Genomic DNA, 18,394 nt, shown 5'->3' with positions numbered 1-18,394 from the left:
AATACAGGAGCCCAGTGAAAAGCTGTTACCGTAATGTCTCTAATACAGGAGCCCAGTGAAAAGCTGTTACCGCAATGTCTCTAATACAGGAGCCCAGTGAAAATATGTTACCGTAATGTCTCTAATACAGGAGCCCAGTGAAAATATGTTACCGTAATGTCTCTAATACAGGAGCCCAGTGAAAATATGTTACCGTAATGTCTCTAATACAGGAGCCCAGTGAAAATATGTTACCGTAATGTCTCTAATACAGGAGCCCAGTGAAAAGCCGGCGAAGAGAGAAAATCCTCATAAGTATTTATTGTACAAGCCGACGTTCAGCCAGTTATTCACCTTCCTGTCTGCCTCATTTAAGGTAAGGACATTTATTCATTTATTTTAAGGTAAGAACAAATTTATTCATTTATTTTAAGCCACTGAGGACGATTCTACAAATGTCTTCTAAATCCCGACAGTTTTCTGAAAAAAACCTGTTTCTATGTCAGTGGTTCTCAAACTATTTCATGTCAAGGACCCCCAGAAATGTATGTAATTGCCCGCCGACCCCCATCTGAAAATATGTTGTTCCAGGGACCCCCCTCTCCCAGAAGCAAAGATATGAGTTAGAAACATTTGCTCTGAAAGAATATAAATAATATTCAAAGATTTGCGCCACATTTTTCACCATTTAAAAACAAATAGCAGATCTTCAAGCTTGTAGCGTATGAGCTTGTAGATCTGCTATTTTTCAACAGCTAAAGTATAACATAATGTCGTTTTGTAATCGTGTCCAGAAATATCCCACGGTCCGAGAACAGCAGCAGCGGGGGGGGAACGTGGGCGCGGCCGTTGTCCCTCGTTGACTTTGCGCCTCCATTTCCCATAACCCCCTAAGACTGATTCGTTTCTGGTCATGTGTCCGACGGAAACCATGTATCTCTTTAAAAGTTATTAAAAAAAAACACGAATTAATCAATGAAAACAAAAGTCAGGAATGTCGTGATCTGCAGTCACACAAAAGTATTGTTTGGCGTTTTTGGTATTGATCAGTAGAGGGTATGCGCACGCATAACGTGAATGGCAGATCGAATGACAAAGTGAATTTAATGTTGTTTAAACTCATTGAATGCAAATCAAATAGGACTTTTCTGTGTGGATGTACAGCCTGTCTGTGTGGATGTACAGCCTGTCTGTGTGGATGTACAGCCTGTCTGTGTGGATGTACAGCCTGTCTGTGTGGATGTACAGCCTGTCTGTGTGGATGTACAGCCTGTCTGTGTGGATGTACAGCCTGTCTGTGTGGATGTACAGCCTGTCTGTGTGGATGTACAGTCTGGGCTGTCTGTGTGGATGTACAGCCTGTCTGTGTGGATGTACAGCCTGTCTGTGTGGATGTACAGTCTGGGCTGTCTGTGTGGATGTACAGCCTGTCTGTGTGGATGTACAGCCTGTCTGTGTGGATGTACAGCCTGTCTGTGTGGATGTACAGCCTGTCTGTGTGGATGTACAGCCTGTCTGTGTGGATGTACAGCCTGTCTGTGTGGATGTACAGCCTGTCTGTGTGGATGTACAGCCTGTCTGTGTGGATGTACAGCCTGTCTGTGTGGATGTACAGCCTGTCTGTGTGGATGTACAGCCTGTCTGTGTGGATGTACAGCCTGTCTGTGTGGATGTACAGCCTGTCTGTGTGGATGTACAGCCTGGGCTGTCTGTGTGGATGTACAGCCTGTCTGTGTGGATGTACAGCCTGGGCTGTCTGTGTGGATGTACAGCCTGTCTGTGTGGATGTACAGCCTGTCTGTGTGGATGTACAGCCTGTCTGTGTGGATGTACAGCCTGTCTGTGTGGATGTACAGCCTGTCTGTGTGGATGTACAGCCTGTCTGTGTGGATGTACAGCCTGTCTGTGTGGATGTACAGTCTGGGCTGTCGAGGACAGGAAGTAGTTTTTGGCCACTCAGTAGGCGTTCACGCATAACTTCCGGGTTTGATGATGATGTTACGTACCCTACAAAACCCTTAAAAACCCCCAAAAAACGCCAAGAGAAACATCTTAAAAAAGAAAAAAAACATCAAACACTGTTGACTTTGTCGCGGGTTCGAGTCGAACTCGAACCCGCGACAAGCCGTCAGGCTGGATTACCGGCCTAGGTGCCTGGACCGCTAGGCAGCCGCCCCCAGGATCATTTATTTATTTTCCTTCCTTCCTTCCTTCCTAACAGGAACTTCCTGCCAACAGTGTTCTGCTGGTGTACCTCTCTGCGACCGGAGTGTTCCCCAACGCACGCCTGGACTACGAAGGTAATGACCTCTGACCTATGACATCATACACACAGCTAATGACCTCTGACCTATGACATCATACCTACAAGCTCATAGCGGCCGCGCTATGAGCTTGTAGATCTGCTATTTTTCAATAGCTAAAGTATAACACAATGATTTAAAACACCTAATGGGGTTCCCGCCCTGAATGGGTTAAACCCAACTGGGATGGTGACAACTCTCAGGGCTTAACGTTCTCCGTCCTGGGAACGGATTTCCGTCATTTAATAAGAGGGGTGGGGGTTATGTAGCATTAAGACATTTAATAAGAGGGGTGGGGGTTATGTAGCATTAAGACATTTAATAAGAGGGGTGGGGGTTATGTAGCATTAAGACATTTAATAAGAGGGGTGGGGGTTATGTAGCATTAAGACATTTAATAAGAGGGGTGGGGGTTATGTAGCATTAAGACATTTAATAAGAGGGGTGGGGGGTTATGTAGCATTAAGACATTTAATAAGAGGGGTGGGGGGTTATGTAGCATTAAGACATTTAATAAGAGGGGTGGGGGGTTATGTAGCATTAAGACATTTAATAAGAGGGGTGGGGGTTATGTAGCATTAAGACATTTAATAAGAGGGGTGGGGGGTTATGTAGCATTAAGACATTTAATAAGAGGGGTGGGGGGTTATGTAGAATTAAGACATTTAATAAGAGGGGTGGGGGTTATGTAGCATTAAGACATTTAATAAGAGAGGTGGGGGGTTATGTAGCATTAAGACATTTAATAAGAGGGGTGGGGGGTTATGTAGCATTAAGACATTTAATAAGAGAGGTGGGGGGTTATGCAGCATTAAGACATTTAATAAGAGGGGTGGGGGTTATGTAGCATTAAGACATTTAATAAGAGGGGTGGGGGGTTATGCAGCATTAAGACATTTAATAAGAGGGGTGGGGGTTATGTAGCATTAAGACATTTAATAAGAGGGGTGGGGGTTATGTAGCATTAAGACATTTAATAAGAGGGGTGGGGGTTATGTAGCATTAAGACATTTAATAAGAGGGGTGGGGGGTTATGCAGCATTAAGACATTTAATAAGAGGGGTGGGGGTTATGTAGCATTAAGACATTTAATAAGAGGGGTGGGGGGTTATGTAGCATTAAGACATTTAATAAGAGGGGTGGGGGTTATGCAGCATTAAGACATTTAATAAGAGGGGTGGGGGTTATGTAGCATTAAGACATTTAATAAGAGGGGTGGGGGGTTATGTAGCATTAAGACATTTAATAAGAGGGGTGGGGGTTATGTAGCATTAAGACATTTAATAAGAGGGGTGGGGGGTTATGTAGCATTAAGACATTTAATAAGAGGGGTGGGGGTTATGTAGCATTAAGACTTTTAATAAGAGGGGTGGGGGGTTATGTATCATTAAGACATTTAATAAGAGGGGTGGGGGTTATGTAGCATTAAGACATTTAATAAGAGGGGTGGGGGTTATGCAGCATTAAGACATTTAATAAGAGGGGTGGGGGTTATGTAGCATTAAGACTTTTAATAAGAGGGGTGGGGGTTATGTAGCATTAAGACATTTAATAAGAGGGGTGGGGGGTTATGTAGCATTAAGACTTTTAATAAGAGGGGTGGGGGTTATGCAGCATTAAGACATTTAATAAGAGTGGTGGGGGTTATGAAACATTAAGACATTTAATAAGAGAGGTGGGGGGTTATGTAGCATTAAGACATTTAATAAGAGGGGTGGGGGTTATGTAGCATTAAGACATTTAATAAGAGGGGTGGGGGGTTATGTAGCATTAAGACATTTAATAAGAGAGGTGGGGGGTTATGTAGCATTAAGACATTTAATAAGAGGGGTGGGGGGTTATGTAGCATTAAGACATTTAATAAGAGGGGTGGGGGTTATGTAGCATTAAGACATTTAATAAGAGGGGTGGGGTTATGTAGCATTAAGACATTTAATAAGAGGGGTGGGGGTTATGTAGCATTAAGACATTTAATAAGAGGGGTGGGGGTTATGCAGCATTAAGACATTTAATAAGAGGGGTGGGGGGTTATGCAGCATTAAGACATTTAATAAGAGGGGTGGGGGTTATGTAGCATTAAGACATTTAATAAGAGGGGTGGGGGTTATGTAGCATTAAGACATTTAATAAGAGAGGTGGGGGGTTATGTAGCATTAAGACATTTAATAAGAGGGGTGGGGGTTATGTAGCATTAAGACATTTAATAAGAGAGGTGGGGGGTTATGTAGCATTAAGACATTTAATAAGGGGTGGGGGTTATGTAGCATTAAGACATTTAATAAGAGAGGTGGGGGGTTATGTAGCATTAAGACATTTAATAAGAGGGGTGGGGGTTATGTAGCATTAAGACATTTAATAAGAGGGGTGGGGGGTTATGTAGCATTAAGACATTTAATAAGAGGGGTGGGGGTTATGCAGCATTAAGACATTTAATAAGAGGGGTGGGGGGTTATGTAGCATTAAGACATTTAATAAGAGGGGTGGGGGGTTATGTAGCATTAAGACATTTAATAAGAGGGGTGGGGGTTTTGCAGCATTAAGACATTTAATAAGAGGGGTGGGGGGTTATGTAGCATTAAGACATTTAATAAGAGGGGTGGGGGGTTATGCAGCATTAAGACATTTAATAAGGGGTGGGGGTTATGTAGCATTAAGACATTTAATAAGAGGGGTGGGGGTTATGCAGCCATGGCCACAGTGTGAACGACATGAAGTCATAAAGCTTCCATTCGCACTCAAATAATATGGTTCAGCTGCTCAGAATGCACCACGCGCTGCTGAATGTAAATGGTGTATTTGTAAAGTGCCTTTATCCAAGGCGCTTTACATAGATTATGCATCAATTCACACACCTTTACATAGATTATGCATCAATTCACACATTCACACACATTCACACACCTTTACATAGATTATGCATCAATTCACGCATTCACACACCTTTACATAGATTATGCATCAATTCACCCATTCACACACACATTCACACACGGATGGCAGCGGAAACCATGCAAGGCACCAACCTGCACATCAGGAGCAATCAGGGGTTCAGTGTCTTGCTCAAGGACACTTGGACCCTAACTCTGGGGGAGCCCGCTGGGTTCGAACTGGCGACCTTGTGGTTACCATCCCGGCACTCTACCGCTGAGCCACCGCCGCCCCGGTGTAACCCCAAACGGCTACGCGCTGTGAGCTTGGAGATCTGCTTACTGCAGATATCTTCAACAAACATTCATTCAAGTTTTGTTTATTCTCAGAACTCTCTCAAACTAATTTTCATTGTCGTCGAGTCGAATACAACAATACAATATAATAATATAGAAAAAAAAAAACATCACAATACATCAGAAGATCAGCAGAAGAAAAAGAAAAGATATACATGTGAATTGCATTAGGTTTACATTTCATACATTACATATAGTTACATATTGTGGGTTCCTTCAAACACCAGTGTCTGTCGTGCTCGATTAGATTTCCCCCTCCTATTCTGACGTAGTAGTACGGATTAAATTCTCCACTGAAGTTCTGGAGGTTTCTCCATCATGGCAGCGTCCGAAAGATCACAGGAATAATGGAAGTCACTGGAGTTCTAAATTGAAAGTTGATTAAACCTTAGAGTATATATGAATAGAGACGGCACCGGATATCTCCTCCCATCCACTTGCATTAAGTGGTTCAAAAGCGCATGAGGCGATTTCACTCAGGAACAGAGTGCATTCTGGGATGGATTTGCCCCAAACTCATGAACGCGCTGGCCGTTGACTATCATTGCACACGGTCACGTATGAAACAGCGTTCACGTGCGTTCACTATGAAACAGCGTTCACTATGAAACAGCGTTCACGTGTCATCATGAACGTGCGCAATGATAGTCAACGGACCAGCGCGTTCATGACTTTGGCCCAGCGCTGCGATACCAAATTCGGCCACTATGTCCATTTCGCCTCAGAGTTTCCTCCGGGTGCCGTCTCTATTCATATATACTCTAAGATTACACCACAGTTTAATCAAACAGGTAGGAAATGTTTTGTAGCAGACCTACAAGCTCGTAGCGCGCCACTCGGTGGTGCGCTATGAGCTTGTAGATCTGCTATTTTTCAATAGCTAAATTATAACATAATGTTTAAAACACCAAAAGGGGTTCTCGCCCAAAATGGGTTAAATTAGACAGGGCTGTGGAACACTGCTGTGTCCTCATGAAATGGATTGCTTGTCTCTGATAGGTCCATATGAAATGGGAGGAGTCCTGACCAACACCAACAGAGACGTGCTGAACGGGGAGACGGGACAGAAACGGAACCAGTCCCAGAAAGAGATGCACTGGTAAGGGTTCATGTTGGAACGGTTGTCCTCAGTGGTAAGTGTTCATGTTGGAACGGTTGTCCTCAGTAAGGGTTCATGTTGGAACGGTTGTCCTCAGTGGTAAGGGTTCATGTTGGAACGGTTGTCCTCAGTAAGGATTCATGTTGGAACGGTTGTCCTCAGTTGTAAGGGTTCATGTTGGAACGGTTGTCCTCAGTAAGGGTTCATGTTGGAACGGTTGTCCTCAGTGGTAAGGGTTCATGTTGGAACGGTTGTCCTCAGTAGGGGTTCATGTTGGAAAAGTTGTCCTCAGTAAGGATTCATGTTGGAACGGTTGTCCTCAGTGGTAAGGGTTCATGTTGGAACGGTTGTCCTCAGTAAGGATTCATGTTGGAACGGTTGTCCTCAGTAAGGATTCATGTTGGAACGGTTGTCCTCAGTAAGGATTCATGTTGGAACGGTTGTCCTCAGTAAGGATTCATGTTGGAACGGTTGTCCTCAGTAGGGGTTCATGTTGGAACGGTTGTCCTCAGTTGTAAGGGTTCATGTTGGAACTGTTGTCCTCAGTAAGGATTCATGTTGGAACGGTTGTCCTCAGTAAGGGTTCATGTTGGAACGGTTGTCCTCAGTGGTAAGGGTTCATGTTGGAACTGTTGTCCTCAGTAAGGATTCATGTTGGAACGGTTGTCCTCAGTAAGGGTTCATGTTGGAACGGTTGTCCTCAGTGGTAAGGGTTCATGTTAGAACGGTTGTCCTCAGTGGTAAGGGTTCATGTTGGAACGGTTGTCCTCAGTAAGGGTTCATGTTGGAACGGTTGTCCTCAGTAAGGGTTCATGTTGGAACGGTTGTCCTCAGTAAGGGTTCATGTTGGAACGGTTGTCCTCAGTAAGGGTTCATGTTGGAACTGTTGTCCTCAGTGGTAAGGGTTCATGTTGGAACGGTTGTCCTCAGTAAGGGTTCATGTTGGAACGGTTGTCCTCAGTAAGGGTTCATGTTGGAACGGTTGTCCTCAGTGGTAAGGGTTCATGTTGGAACTGTTGTCCTCAGTGGTAAGGGTTCATGTTGGAACGGTTGTCCTCAGTAAGGGTTCATGTTGGAACGGTTGTCCTCAGTAAGGGTTCATGTTGGAACGGTTGTCCTCAGTGGTAAGGGTTCATGTTGGAACGGTTGTCCTCAGTGGTAAGGGTTCATGTTGGAACGGTTGTCCTCAGTGGTAAGGGTTCATGTTGGAACTGTTGTCCTCAGTAAGGGTTCATGTTGGAACTGTTGTCCTCAGTAAGGGTTCATGTTGGAACTGTTGGCCTCGGTAAGGGTTCATGTTGGAACGGTTGTCCTCAGTGGTAAGGGTTCATGTTGGAACGGTTGTCCTCAGTGGTAAGGGTTCATGTTGGAACGGTTGTCCTCAGTGGTAAGGGTTCATGTTGGAACGGTTGTCCTCAGTAAGGGTTCATGTTGGAACGGTTGTCCTCGGTAAGGGTTCATGTTGGAACGGTTGTCCTCAGTGGTAAGGGTTCATGTTGGAACGGTTGTCCTCAGTAAGGGTTCATGTTGGAACTGTTGTCCTCAGTAAGGGTTCATGTTGGAACGGTTGTCCTCAGTAAGGGTTCATGTTGGAACGGTTGTCCTCAGTAAGGGTTCATGTTGGAACGGTTATTCTCAGTAAGGCTTCATGTTGGAACTGTTGTCCTCAGTAAGGGTTCATGTTGGAACTGTTGTCCTCAGTGGTAAGGGTTCATGTTGGAACGGTTGTCCTCAGTAAGGGTTCATGTTGGAACGGTTGTCCTCAGTGGTAAGGGTTCATGTTGGAACTGTTGTCCTCAGTAAGGGTTCATGTTGGAACGGTTGTCCTCAGTAAGGGTTCATGTTGGAACGGTTGTCCTCAGTGGTAAGGGTTCATGTTGGAACTGTTGTCCTCGGTGGTAAGGGTTCATGTTGGAACGGTTGTCCTCAGTGGTAAGGGTTCATGTTGGAACGGTTGTCCTCAGTGGTAAGGGTTCATGTTGGAACGGTTGTCCTCGGTGGTAAGGGTTCATGTTGGAACGGTTGTCCTCAGTAAGGGTTCATGTTGGAACTGTTGTCCTCAGTGGTAAGGGTTCATGTTGGAACGGTTGTCCTCAGTAAGGGTTCATGTTGGAACGGTTGTCCTCAGTAAGGGTTCATGTTGGAACTGTTGTCCTCAGTGGTAAGGGTTCATGTTGGAACGGTTGTCCTCAGTAAGGGTTCATGTTGGAACGGTTGTCCTCAGTGGTAAGGGTTCATGTTGGAACGGTTGTCCTCAGTAAGGGTTCATGTTGGAACGGTTGTCCTCGGTAAGGGTTCATGTTGGAACGTTTGTCCTCAGTGGTAAGGGTTCATGTTGGAACTGTTGTCCTCAGTGGTAAGGGTTCATGTTGGAACTGTTGTCCTCAGTGGTAAGGGTTCATGTTGGAACGGTTGTCCTCGGTGGTAAGGGTTCATGTTGGAACGGTTGTCCTCGGTGGTAAGGGTTCATGTTGGAACGGTTGTCCTCGGTAAGGGTTCATGTTGGAACGGTTGTCCTCAGTAAGGGTTCATGTTGGAACGGTTGTCCTCGGTGGTAAGGGTTCATGTTGGAACGGTTGTCCTCGGTAAGGGTTCATGTTGGAACGGTTGTCCTCAGTAAGGGTTCATGTTGGAACGGTTGTCCTCGGTGGTAAGGGTTCATGTTGGAACGGTTGTCCTCGGTAAGGGTTCATGTTGGAACGGTTGTCCTCAGTAAGGGTTCATGTTGGAACGGTTGTCCTCGGTAAGGGTTCATGTTGGAACGGTTGTCCTCAGTAAGGGTTCATGTTGGAACTGTTGTCCTCAGTAAGGGTTCATGTTGGAACGGTTGTCCTCAGTAAGGGTTCATGTTGGAACGGTTGTCCTCAGTTGTAAGGGTTCATGTTGGAACGGTTGTCCTCAGTGGTAAGGGTTCATGTTGGAACTGTTGTCCTCAGTGGTAAGGGTTCATGTTGGAACGGTTGTCCTCAGTAAGGGTTCATGTTGGAACGGTTGTCCTCGGTAAGGGTTCATGTTGGAACGGTTGTCCTCAGTAAGGGTTCATGTTGGAACGGTTGTCCTCAGTAAGGGTTCATGTTGGAACGGTTGTCCTCAGTTGTAAGGGTTCATGTTGGAACGGTTGTCCTCAGTGGTAAGGGTTCATGTTGGAACTGTTGTCCTCAGTGGTAAGGGTTCATGTTGGAACGGTTGTCCTCGGTAAGGGTTCATGTTGGAACGGTTGTCCTCAGTAAGGGTTCATGTTGGAACGGTTGTCCTCAGTGGTAAGGGTTCATGTTGGAACTGTTGTCCTCAGTGGTAAGGGTTCATGTTGGAACGGTTGTCCTCGGTAAGGGTTCATGTTGGAACGGTTGTCCTCAGTAAGGGTTCATGTTGGAACGGTTGTCCTCAGTAAGGGTTCATGTTGGAACGGTTGTCCTCAGTAAGGGTTCATGTTGGAACGGTTGTCCTCAGTGGTAAGGGTTCATGTTGGAACGGTTGTCCTCAGTGGTAAGGGTTCATGTTGGAACTGTTGTCCTCAGGGGTAAGGGTTCATGTTGGAACGGTTGTCCTCAGTAAGGGTTCATGTTGGAACGCTTGTCCTCAGTAAGGGTTCATGTTGGAACGGTTGTCCTCAGTAAGGGTTCATGTTGGAACGGTTGTCCTCAGTAAGGGTTCATGTTGGAACGGTTGTCCTCAGTAAGGGTTCATGTTGGAACGGTTGTCCTCAGTAAGGGTTCATGTTGGAACAGTTGTCCTCAGTGGTAAGGGTTCATGTTGGAACTGTTGTCCTCAGTGGTAAGGGTTCATGTTGGAACGGTTGTCCTCAGTGGTAAGGAAAGAACAGATCTATAGATCCTCTGTAATTAAGCGTATCATTGTGTTTCCTCAGCCTCCATCCTGGAGATCTGCTCCCGTTCACCAGGAAGCCTCTGTTTGTCATCGTGGATTCCTCCAACAGCTCCGCCTACAAGGTACTCAGTACAAGTACTCAGTACAAGTACTAATACTGCCATGTAGAAGTACAAACTAGACGGGCCTGTTGACCGATACCTGTCCATTTAAACTCTAGACGGGCCTGTTGACTGATACCTGTCCATTTAAACTCTAGACGGGCCTGTTGACTGATACCTGTCCATTTAAACTCTAGACGGGCCTGTTGACTGATACCTGTCCATTTAAACTCTAGACGGGCCAGTTGACTGATACCTGTCCATTTAAACTCTAGACGGGCCTGTTGACTGATACCTGTCCATTTAAACTCTAGACGGGCCTGTTGACTGATACCTGTCCATTTAAACTCTAGACGGGCCAGTTGACTGATACCTGTCCATTTAAACTCTAGACGGGCCTGTTAAAAAATGTCTTCTAAATCCTGACAGTTTTCTGAAAAACCTTATGTTTCTGTATCAGTGGTGCTCAATATTTCATGTCAAGGACTCCAAAAATGATATGTAATATGCCTCCGCCCCCCCATCTGAAAATATGTTGTTCCAGGGACCTCCCCAGAAAGATTTGAGTTAAAATGTTCATAGCGCGGCACTCGGTGCTGCGCTATGAGCTTGTAGATCTGCTATTTTTCAATAGCTAAAGTATAACATAATGCTTTAAACTCTAGACGGGCCCCAAAGCAGCCGCGCCCGGCAGCCGGCCAAAACTAGAGCTCTCAACAGGCCCGGAAATTAAGACCAGGCCCTACCTGGGCCCCTCATCAAACCCTGTACACTCAAGACACGCTCCATATATGGCCAGTACAGAATTCATTCCATGTTGATCTGACCCCCTCCATGCCAAAGCGCCAGCTCTCGCCCAGCAGTCTGCTGTCTCCCAGCAGTCTGCTGTCTCCCAGCAGTCTGCTGTCACCCAGCAGTCTGCCGTCACCCAGCAGTCTGCTGTCACCCAGCAGTCTGCTGTCACCCAGCAGTCTGCTGTCTCCCAGCAGTCTGCTGTCACCCAGCAGTCTGCCGTCACCCAGCAGTCTGCTGTCTCCCAGCAGTCTGCTGTCACCCAGCAGTCTGCTGTCACCCAGCAGTCTGCCGTCTCCCAGCAGTCTGCCGTCACCCAGCAGTCTGCCGTCACCCAGCAGTCTGCCGTCACCCAGCAGTCTGCTGGGAGACAGCAGTCTGCCGTCACCCAGCAGTCTGCCGTCTCCCAGCAGTCTGCTGTCTCCCAGCAGTCTGCCGTCACCCAGCAGTCTGCTGTCTCCCAGCAGTCTGCTGTCACCCAGCAGTCTGCCGTCACCCAGCAGTCTGCCGTCTCCCAGCAGTCTGCTGTCTCCCAGCAGTCTGCTGTCTCCCAGCAGTCTGCCGTCACCCAGCAGTCTGCCGTCTCCCAGCAGTCTGCTGTCTCCCAGCAGTCTGCTGTCACCCAGCAGTCTGCTGTCACCCAGCAGTCTGCTGTCTCCCAGCAGTCTGCTGTCTCCCAGCAGTCTGCTGTCTCCCAGCAGTCTGCTGTCACCCAGCAGTCTGCTGTCACCCAGCAGTCTGCTGTCTCCCAGCAGTCTGCTGTCTCCCAGCAGTCTGCTGTCTCCCAGCAGTCTGCCGTCACCCAGCAGTCTGCTGTCTCCCAGCAGTCTGCTGTCACCCAGCAGTCTGCTGTCACCCAGCAGTCTGCTGTCACCCAGCAGTCTGCTGTCTCCCAGCAGTCTGCTGTCACCCAGCAGTCTGCTGTCACCCAGCAGTCTGCCGTCACCCAGGCGGAAGCGTGCACGCCACCTCAGGGTGTCTTCCTGCTTAGTGTCATCAGTTACAGGAAGTAGGGAAGTTCCTTCCAAAATGGCCGCTGTGCACAGAGGCTAAAGATGATACTATGACAGTATGTATGCATAATAATAATAATAATAATAAATGTATGCATGTTGCATAATGATGGTATTTACTACTAACTGTGTGTGTGTGTGTGCGTGCGTGCGTGCGTGCGTGCGTGCGTGCGTGCGTGCGTGCGTGCGTGCGTGCGTGCGTGCGTGCGTGCGTGCGTGCGTGCGTGCGTGTGTGTGTTTCCTTGTAGAACTTCACTAACCTCTTCGGACAGCCCTTGGTGTGTCTGCTCTCTCCCACCGTTTATCCCAAGAACGTTCAAGGTAGTGTGGATTTAAAATGTGGAAATTGATTTTAGTATTCAAGACTTTGGCTCTATTTCCATCCATGCTAAAACCCCTTATCCCTAAACTCTGTGTTTTTATTTTACTATTTTGAAAAACATGTTTTACTGGATCTCTTCTCCACTAGTCCCTCCCTAACATTTAGTTCTACTGGATCTCTTCTCCACTAGTCCCTCCCTAACATTTAGTTCTACTGGATCTCTTCTCCACTAGTCCCTCCCTAACATTTAGTTCTACTGGATCTCTTCTCCACTAGTCCCCCCCTGACATTTAGTTCTACTGGATCTCTTCTCCACTAGTCCCCCCCCCTAACATTTAGTTCTACTGGATCTCTTCTCCACTAGTCCCTCCCTAACATTTAGTTCTACTGGATCTCTTCTCCACTAGTCCCTCCCTGACATTTAGTTCTACTGGATCTCTTCTCCACTAGTCCCTCCCTAACATATAGTTCTACTGGATCTCTTCTCCACTAGTCCCTCCCTGAAATTTAGTTCTACTGGATCTCTTCTCCATTAGTCCCTCCCTGACATTTAGTTCTACTGGATCTCTTCTCCACTAGTCCCTCCCTGACATTTAGTTCTACTGGATCTCTTCTCCACTAGTCCCTCCCTGACATTTACTTCTAATGGATCTCTTCTCCACTAGTCCCTCCCTGACATTTAGTTCTACTGGATCTCTTCTCCACTAGTCCCCCCCTGACATTTAGTTCTACTGGATCTCTTCTCCACTAGTCCCTCCCTGACATTTAGTTCTACTGGATCTCTTCTTCACTAGTCCCTCCCTGACATTTAGTTCTACTGGATCTCTTCTCCACTAGTCCCTCCCTGACATTTAGTTCTACTGGATCTCTTCTCCACTAGTCCCTCCCTGACATTTACTTCTAATGGATCTCTTCTCCACTAGTCCCCCCCTGACATTTAGTTCTACTGGATCTGGATCTCTTTTCCACTAGTCCCCCCCTGACATTTAGTTCTACTGGATCTCTTCTCCACTAGTCCCTCCCTGACATTTAGTTCTACTGGATCTCTTCTCCACTAGTCCCTCCCTGACATTTAGTTCTACTGGATCTCTTTTCCACTAGTCCCCCCCTGACATTTAGTTCTACTGGATCTGGATCTCTTTTCCACTAGTCCCCCCCCTGACATTTAGTTCTACTGGATCTGGATCTCTTTCCACTAGTCCCCCCCTGACATTTAGTTCTACTGGATCTGGATCTCTTTTCCACTAGTCCCCCCCTGACATTTAGTTCTACTGGATCTGGATCTCTTTTCCACTAGTCCCTCCCTGACATTTAGTTCCACTGGATCTCTTCTCCACTAGTCCCTCCCTGACATTTAGTTCTACTGGATCTCTTTTCCACTAGTCCCTCCCTAACATTTAGTTCTACTGGATCTCTTTTCCACTAGTCCCTCCCTAACATTTAGTTCTACTGGATCTCTTCTCCACTAGTCCCTCCCTGACATTTAGTTCTACTGGATCTCTTCTCCACTAGTCCCTCCCTGACATTTATTTCTACTGGATCTCTTCTCCACTAGTCCCCCCCTGACATTTAGTTCTACTGGATCTGGATCTCTTCTCCACTAGTCCCTCCCTGACATTTAGTTCTACTGGATCTCTTTTCCACTAGTCCCCCCCTGACATTTAGTTCTACTGGATCTCTTCTCCACTAGTCCCTCCCTGACATTTAGTTCTACTGGATCTCTTCTCCACTAGTCCCTCCCTAACATATAGTTCTACTGGATCTCTTCTCCACTAGTCCCTCCCTGAAATTTAGTTCTACTGGATCTCTTCTCCACTAGTCCCTCCCTGACATTTAGTTCTACTGGATCTCTTCTCCACTAGTCCCTCCCTGACATTTAGTTCTACTGGATCTCTTCTCCACTAGTCCCTCCCTGACATTTACTTCTAATGGATCTCTTCTCCACTAGTCCCTCCCTGACATTTAGTTCTACTGGATCTCTTCTCCACTAGTCCCCCCCTGACATTTAGTTCTACTGGATCTCTTCTCCACTAGTCCCTCCCTGACATTTAGTTCTACTGGATCTCTTCTTCACTAGTCCCTCCCTGACATTTAGTTCTACTGGATCTCTTCTCCACTAGTCCCTCCCTGACATTTAGTTCTACTGGATCTCTTCTCCACTAGTCCCTCCCTGACATTTACTTCTAATGGATCTCTTCTCCACTAGTCCCCCCCTGACATTTAGTTCTACTGGATCTGGATCTCTTTTCCACTAGTCCCCCCCTGACATTTAGTTCTACTGGATCTCTTCTCCACTAGTCCCTCCCTGACATTTAGTTCTACTGGATCTCTTCTCCACTAGTCCCTCCCTGACATTTAGTTCTACTGGATCTCTTTTCCACTAGTCCCCCCCTGACATTTAGTTCTACTGGATCTGGATCTCTTTTCCACTAGTCCCCCCCTGACATTTAGTTCTACTGGATCTGGATCTCTTTCCACTAGTCCCCCCCTGACATTTAGTTCTACTGGATCTGGATCTCTTTTCCACTAGTCCCCCCCTGACATTTAGTTCTACTGGATCTGGATCTCTTTTCCACTAGTCCCTCCCTGACATTTAGTTCCACTGGATCTCTTCTCCACTAGTCCCTCCCTGACATTTAGTTCTACTGGATCTCTTTTCCACTAGTCCCTCCCTAACATTTAGTTCTACTGGATCTCTTTTCCACTAGTCCCTCCCTAACATTTAGTTCTACTGGATCTCTTCTCCACTAGTCCCTCCCTGACATTTAGTTCTACTGGATCTCTTCTCCACTAGTCCCTCCCTGACATTTATTTCTACTGGATCTCTTCTCCACTAGTCCCCCCCTGACATTTAGTTCTACTGGATCTGGATCTCTTCTCCACTAGTCCCTCCCTGACATTTAGTTCTACTGGATCTCTTTTCCACTAGTCCCCCCCTGACATTTAGTTCTACTGGATCTGGATCTCTTTTCCACTAGTCCCCCCCTGACATTTAGTTCTACTGGATCTCTTTTCCACTAGTCCCCCCCTGACATTTAGTTCTACTGGATCTGGATCTCTTCTCCACTAGTCCCTCCCTGACATTTAGTTATACTGTATCTGGATCTCTTTTCCACTAGTCCCTCCCTGACATTTAGTTCTACTGGATCTCTTCTCCACTAGTCCCTCCCTGACATTTAGTTCTACTGGATCTCTTTTCCACTAGTCCCTCCCTGACATTTAGTTCTACTGTATCTGGATCTCTTTTCCACTAGTCCCCCCCTGACATTTAGTTCTACTGTATCTGGATCTCTTCTCCACTAGTCCCCCCCTGACATTTAGTTCTACTGGATCTGGATCTCTTCTCCACTAGTCCCTCCCTGACATTTAGTTCTACTGTATCTGGATCTCTTTTCCACTAGTCCCTCCCTGACATTTAGTTCTACTGGATCTCTTTTCCACTAGTCCCCCCCTGACATTTAGTTCTACTGTATCTGGATCTCTTCTCCACTAGTCCCCCCCTGACATTTAGTTCTACTGGATCTGGATCTCTTTTCCACTAGTCCCTCCCTGACATTTAGTTCTACTGGATCTCTTCTTCACTAGTCCCTCCCTGACATTTAGTTCTACTGGATCTCTTCTCCACTAGTCCCTCCCTGACATTTAGTTCTACTGGATCTCTTCTCCACTAGTCCCTCCCTGACATTTACTTCTAATGGATCTCTTCTCCACTAGTCCCCCCCTGACATTTAGTTCTACTGGATCTGGATCTCTTTTCCACTAGTCCCCCCCTGACATTTAGTTCTACTGGATCTCTTCTCCACTAGTCCCTCCCTGACATTTAGTTCTACTGGATCTCTTCTCCACTAGTCCCTCCCTGACATTTAGTTCTACTGGATCTCTTTTCCACTAGTCCCCCCCTGACATTTAGTTCTACTGGATCTGGATCTCTTTTCCACTAGTCCCCCCCTGACATTTAGTTCTACTGGATCTGGATCTCTTTTCCACTAGTCCCCCCCTGACATTTAGTTCTACTGGATCTGGATCTCTTTTCCACTAGTCCCCCCCTGACATTTAGTTCTACTGGATCTGGATCTCTTTTCCACTAGTCCCTCCCTGACATTTAGTTCCACTGGATCTCTTCTCCACTAGTCCCTCCCTGACATTTAGTTCTACTGGATCTCTTTTCCACTAGTCCCTCCCTAACATTTAGTTCTACTGGATCTCTTTTCCACTAGTCCCTCCCTAACATTTAGTTCTACTGGATCTCTTCTCCACTAGTCCCTCCCTGACATTTAGTTCTACTGGATCTCTTCTCCACTAGTCCCTCCCTGACATTTAGTTCTACTGGATCTCTTCTCCACTAGTCCCCCCCTGACATTTAGTTCTACTGGATCTGGATCTCTTCTCCACTAGTCCCTCCCTGACATTTAGTTCTACTGGATCTCTTTTCCACTAGTCCCCCCCTGACATTTAGTTCTACTGGATCTGGATCTCTTTTCCACTAGTCCCCCCCTGACATTTAGTTCTACTGGATCTCTTTTCCACTAGTCCCCCCCTGACATTTAGTTCTACTGGATCTGGATCTCTTCTCCACTAGTCCCTCCCTGACATTTAGTTCTACTGTATCTGGATCTCTTTTCCACTAGTCCCTCCCTGACATTTAGTTCTACTGGATCTCTTCTCCACTAGTCCCTCCCTGACATTTAGTTCTACTGGATCTCTTTTCCACTAGTCCCTCCCTGACATTTAGTTCTACTGTATCTGGATCTCTTTTCCACTAGTCCCCCCCTGACATTTAGTTCTACTGTATCTGGATCTCTTCTCCACTAGTCCCCCCCTGACATTTAGTTCTACTGGATCTGGATCTCTTCTCCACTAGTCCCTCCCTGACATTTAGTTCTACTGTATCTGGATCTCTTTTCCACTAGTCCCTCCCTGACATTTAGTTCTACTGGATCTCTTTTCCACTAGTCCCCCCCTGACATTTAGTTCTACTGTATCTGGATCTCTTCTCCACTAGTCCCCCCCTGACATTTAGTTCTACTGGATCTGGATCTCTTTTCCACTAGTCCCTCCCTGACATTTAGTTCTACTGGATCTCTTTTCCACTAGTCCCCCCCTGACATTTAGTTCTACTGTATCTGGATCTCTTTTCCACTAGTCCCCCCCTGACATTTAGTTCTACTGTATCTGGATCTCTTTTCCACTAGTCCCCCCCTGACATTTAGTTCTACTGTATCTGGATCTCTTCTCCACTAGTCCCTCCCTGACATTTAGTTCTACTGGATCTCTTCTCCACTAGTCCCCCCCTGACATTTAGTTCTACTGGATCTGGATCTCTTTTCCACTAGTCCCTCCCTGACATTTAGTTCTAATGGATCTCTTTTCCACTAGTCCTCCCCTGACATTTAGTTCTACTGTATCTGGATCTCTTCTCCACTAGTCCCCCCCTGACATTTAGTTCTACTGGATCTGGATCTCTTCTCCACTAGTCCCTCCCTGACATTTAGTTCTACTTGATCTCTTTTCCACTAGTCCCCCCCCTGACATTTAGTTCTACTGTATCTGGATCTCTTCTCCACTAGTCCCTCCCTGACATTTAGTTCTACTGGATCTCTTTTCCACTAGTCCCCCCCTGACATTTAGTTCTACTGGATCTGGATCTCTTCTCCACTAGTCCCTCCCTGACATTTAGTTCTACTGGATCTCTTCTCCACTAGTCCCTCCCTGACATTTAGTTCTACTGGATCT

At 46.4% G+C, this 18,394-nt stretch overlaps 1 protein-coding gene across 1 annotated transcript in view; it reads left to right on the top strand.

Moving 5' to 3' along the window:
- Nucleotides 1-18,394, top strand: part of scai (suppressor of cancer cell invasion) — a 58,129-nt gene that overhangs the window by 20,321 nt on the left and 19,414 nt on the right. Inside the window, exons 10-14 of the mRNA XM_079524743.1 lie at nucleotides 254-355; nucleotides 2,201-2,279; nucleotides 6,506-6,605; nucleotides 10,474-10,555; nucleotides 12,588-12,660. Coding sequence (XP_079380869.1) covers nucleotides 254-355; nucleotides 2,201-2,279; nucleotides 6,506-6,605; nucleotides 10,474-10,555; nucleotides 12,588-12,660 — 436 coding nt within the window. The remainder of the gene's footprint in view (nucleotides 1-253; nucleotides 356-2,200; nucleotides 2,280-6,505; nucleotides 6,606-10,473; nucleotides 10,556-12,587; nucleotides 12,661-18,394) is intronic.

The sequence above is a fragment of the Electrona antarctica genome (genome assembly GCF_951216825.1).
Source record: "Electrona antarctica genome assembly, chromosome: 16".
NCBI classification, from domain to species: Eukaryota; Metazoa; Chordata; class Actinopteri; order Myctophiformes; family Myctophidae; genus Electrona; species Electrona antarctica.
The sequence above is the reverse complement of the archived record's forward strand: the minus strand, read 5'-3'. Positions and strand labels throughout refer to the sequence as shown.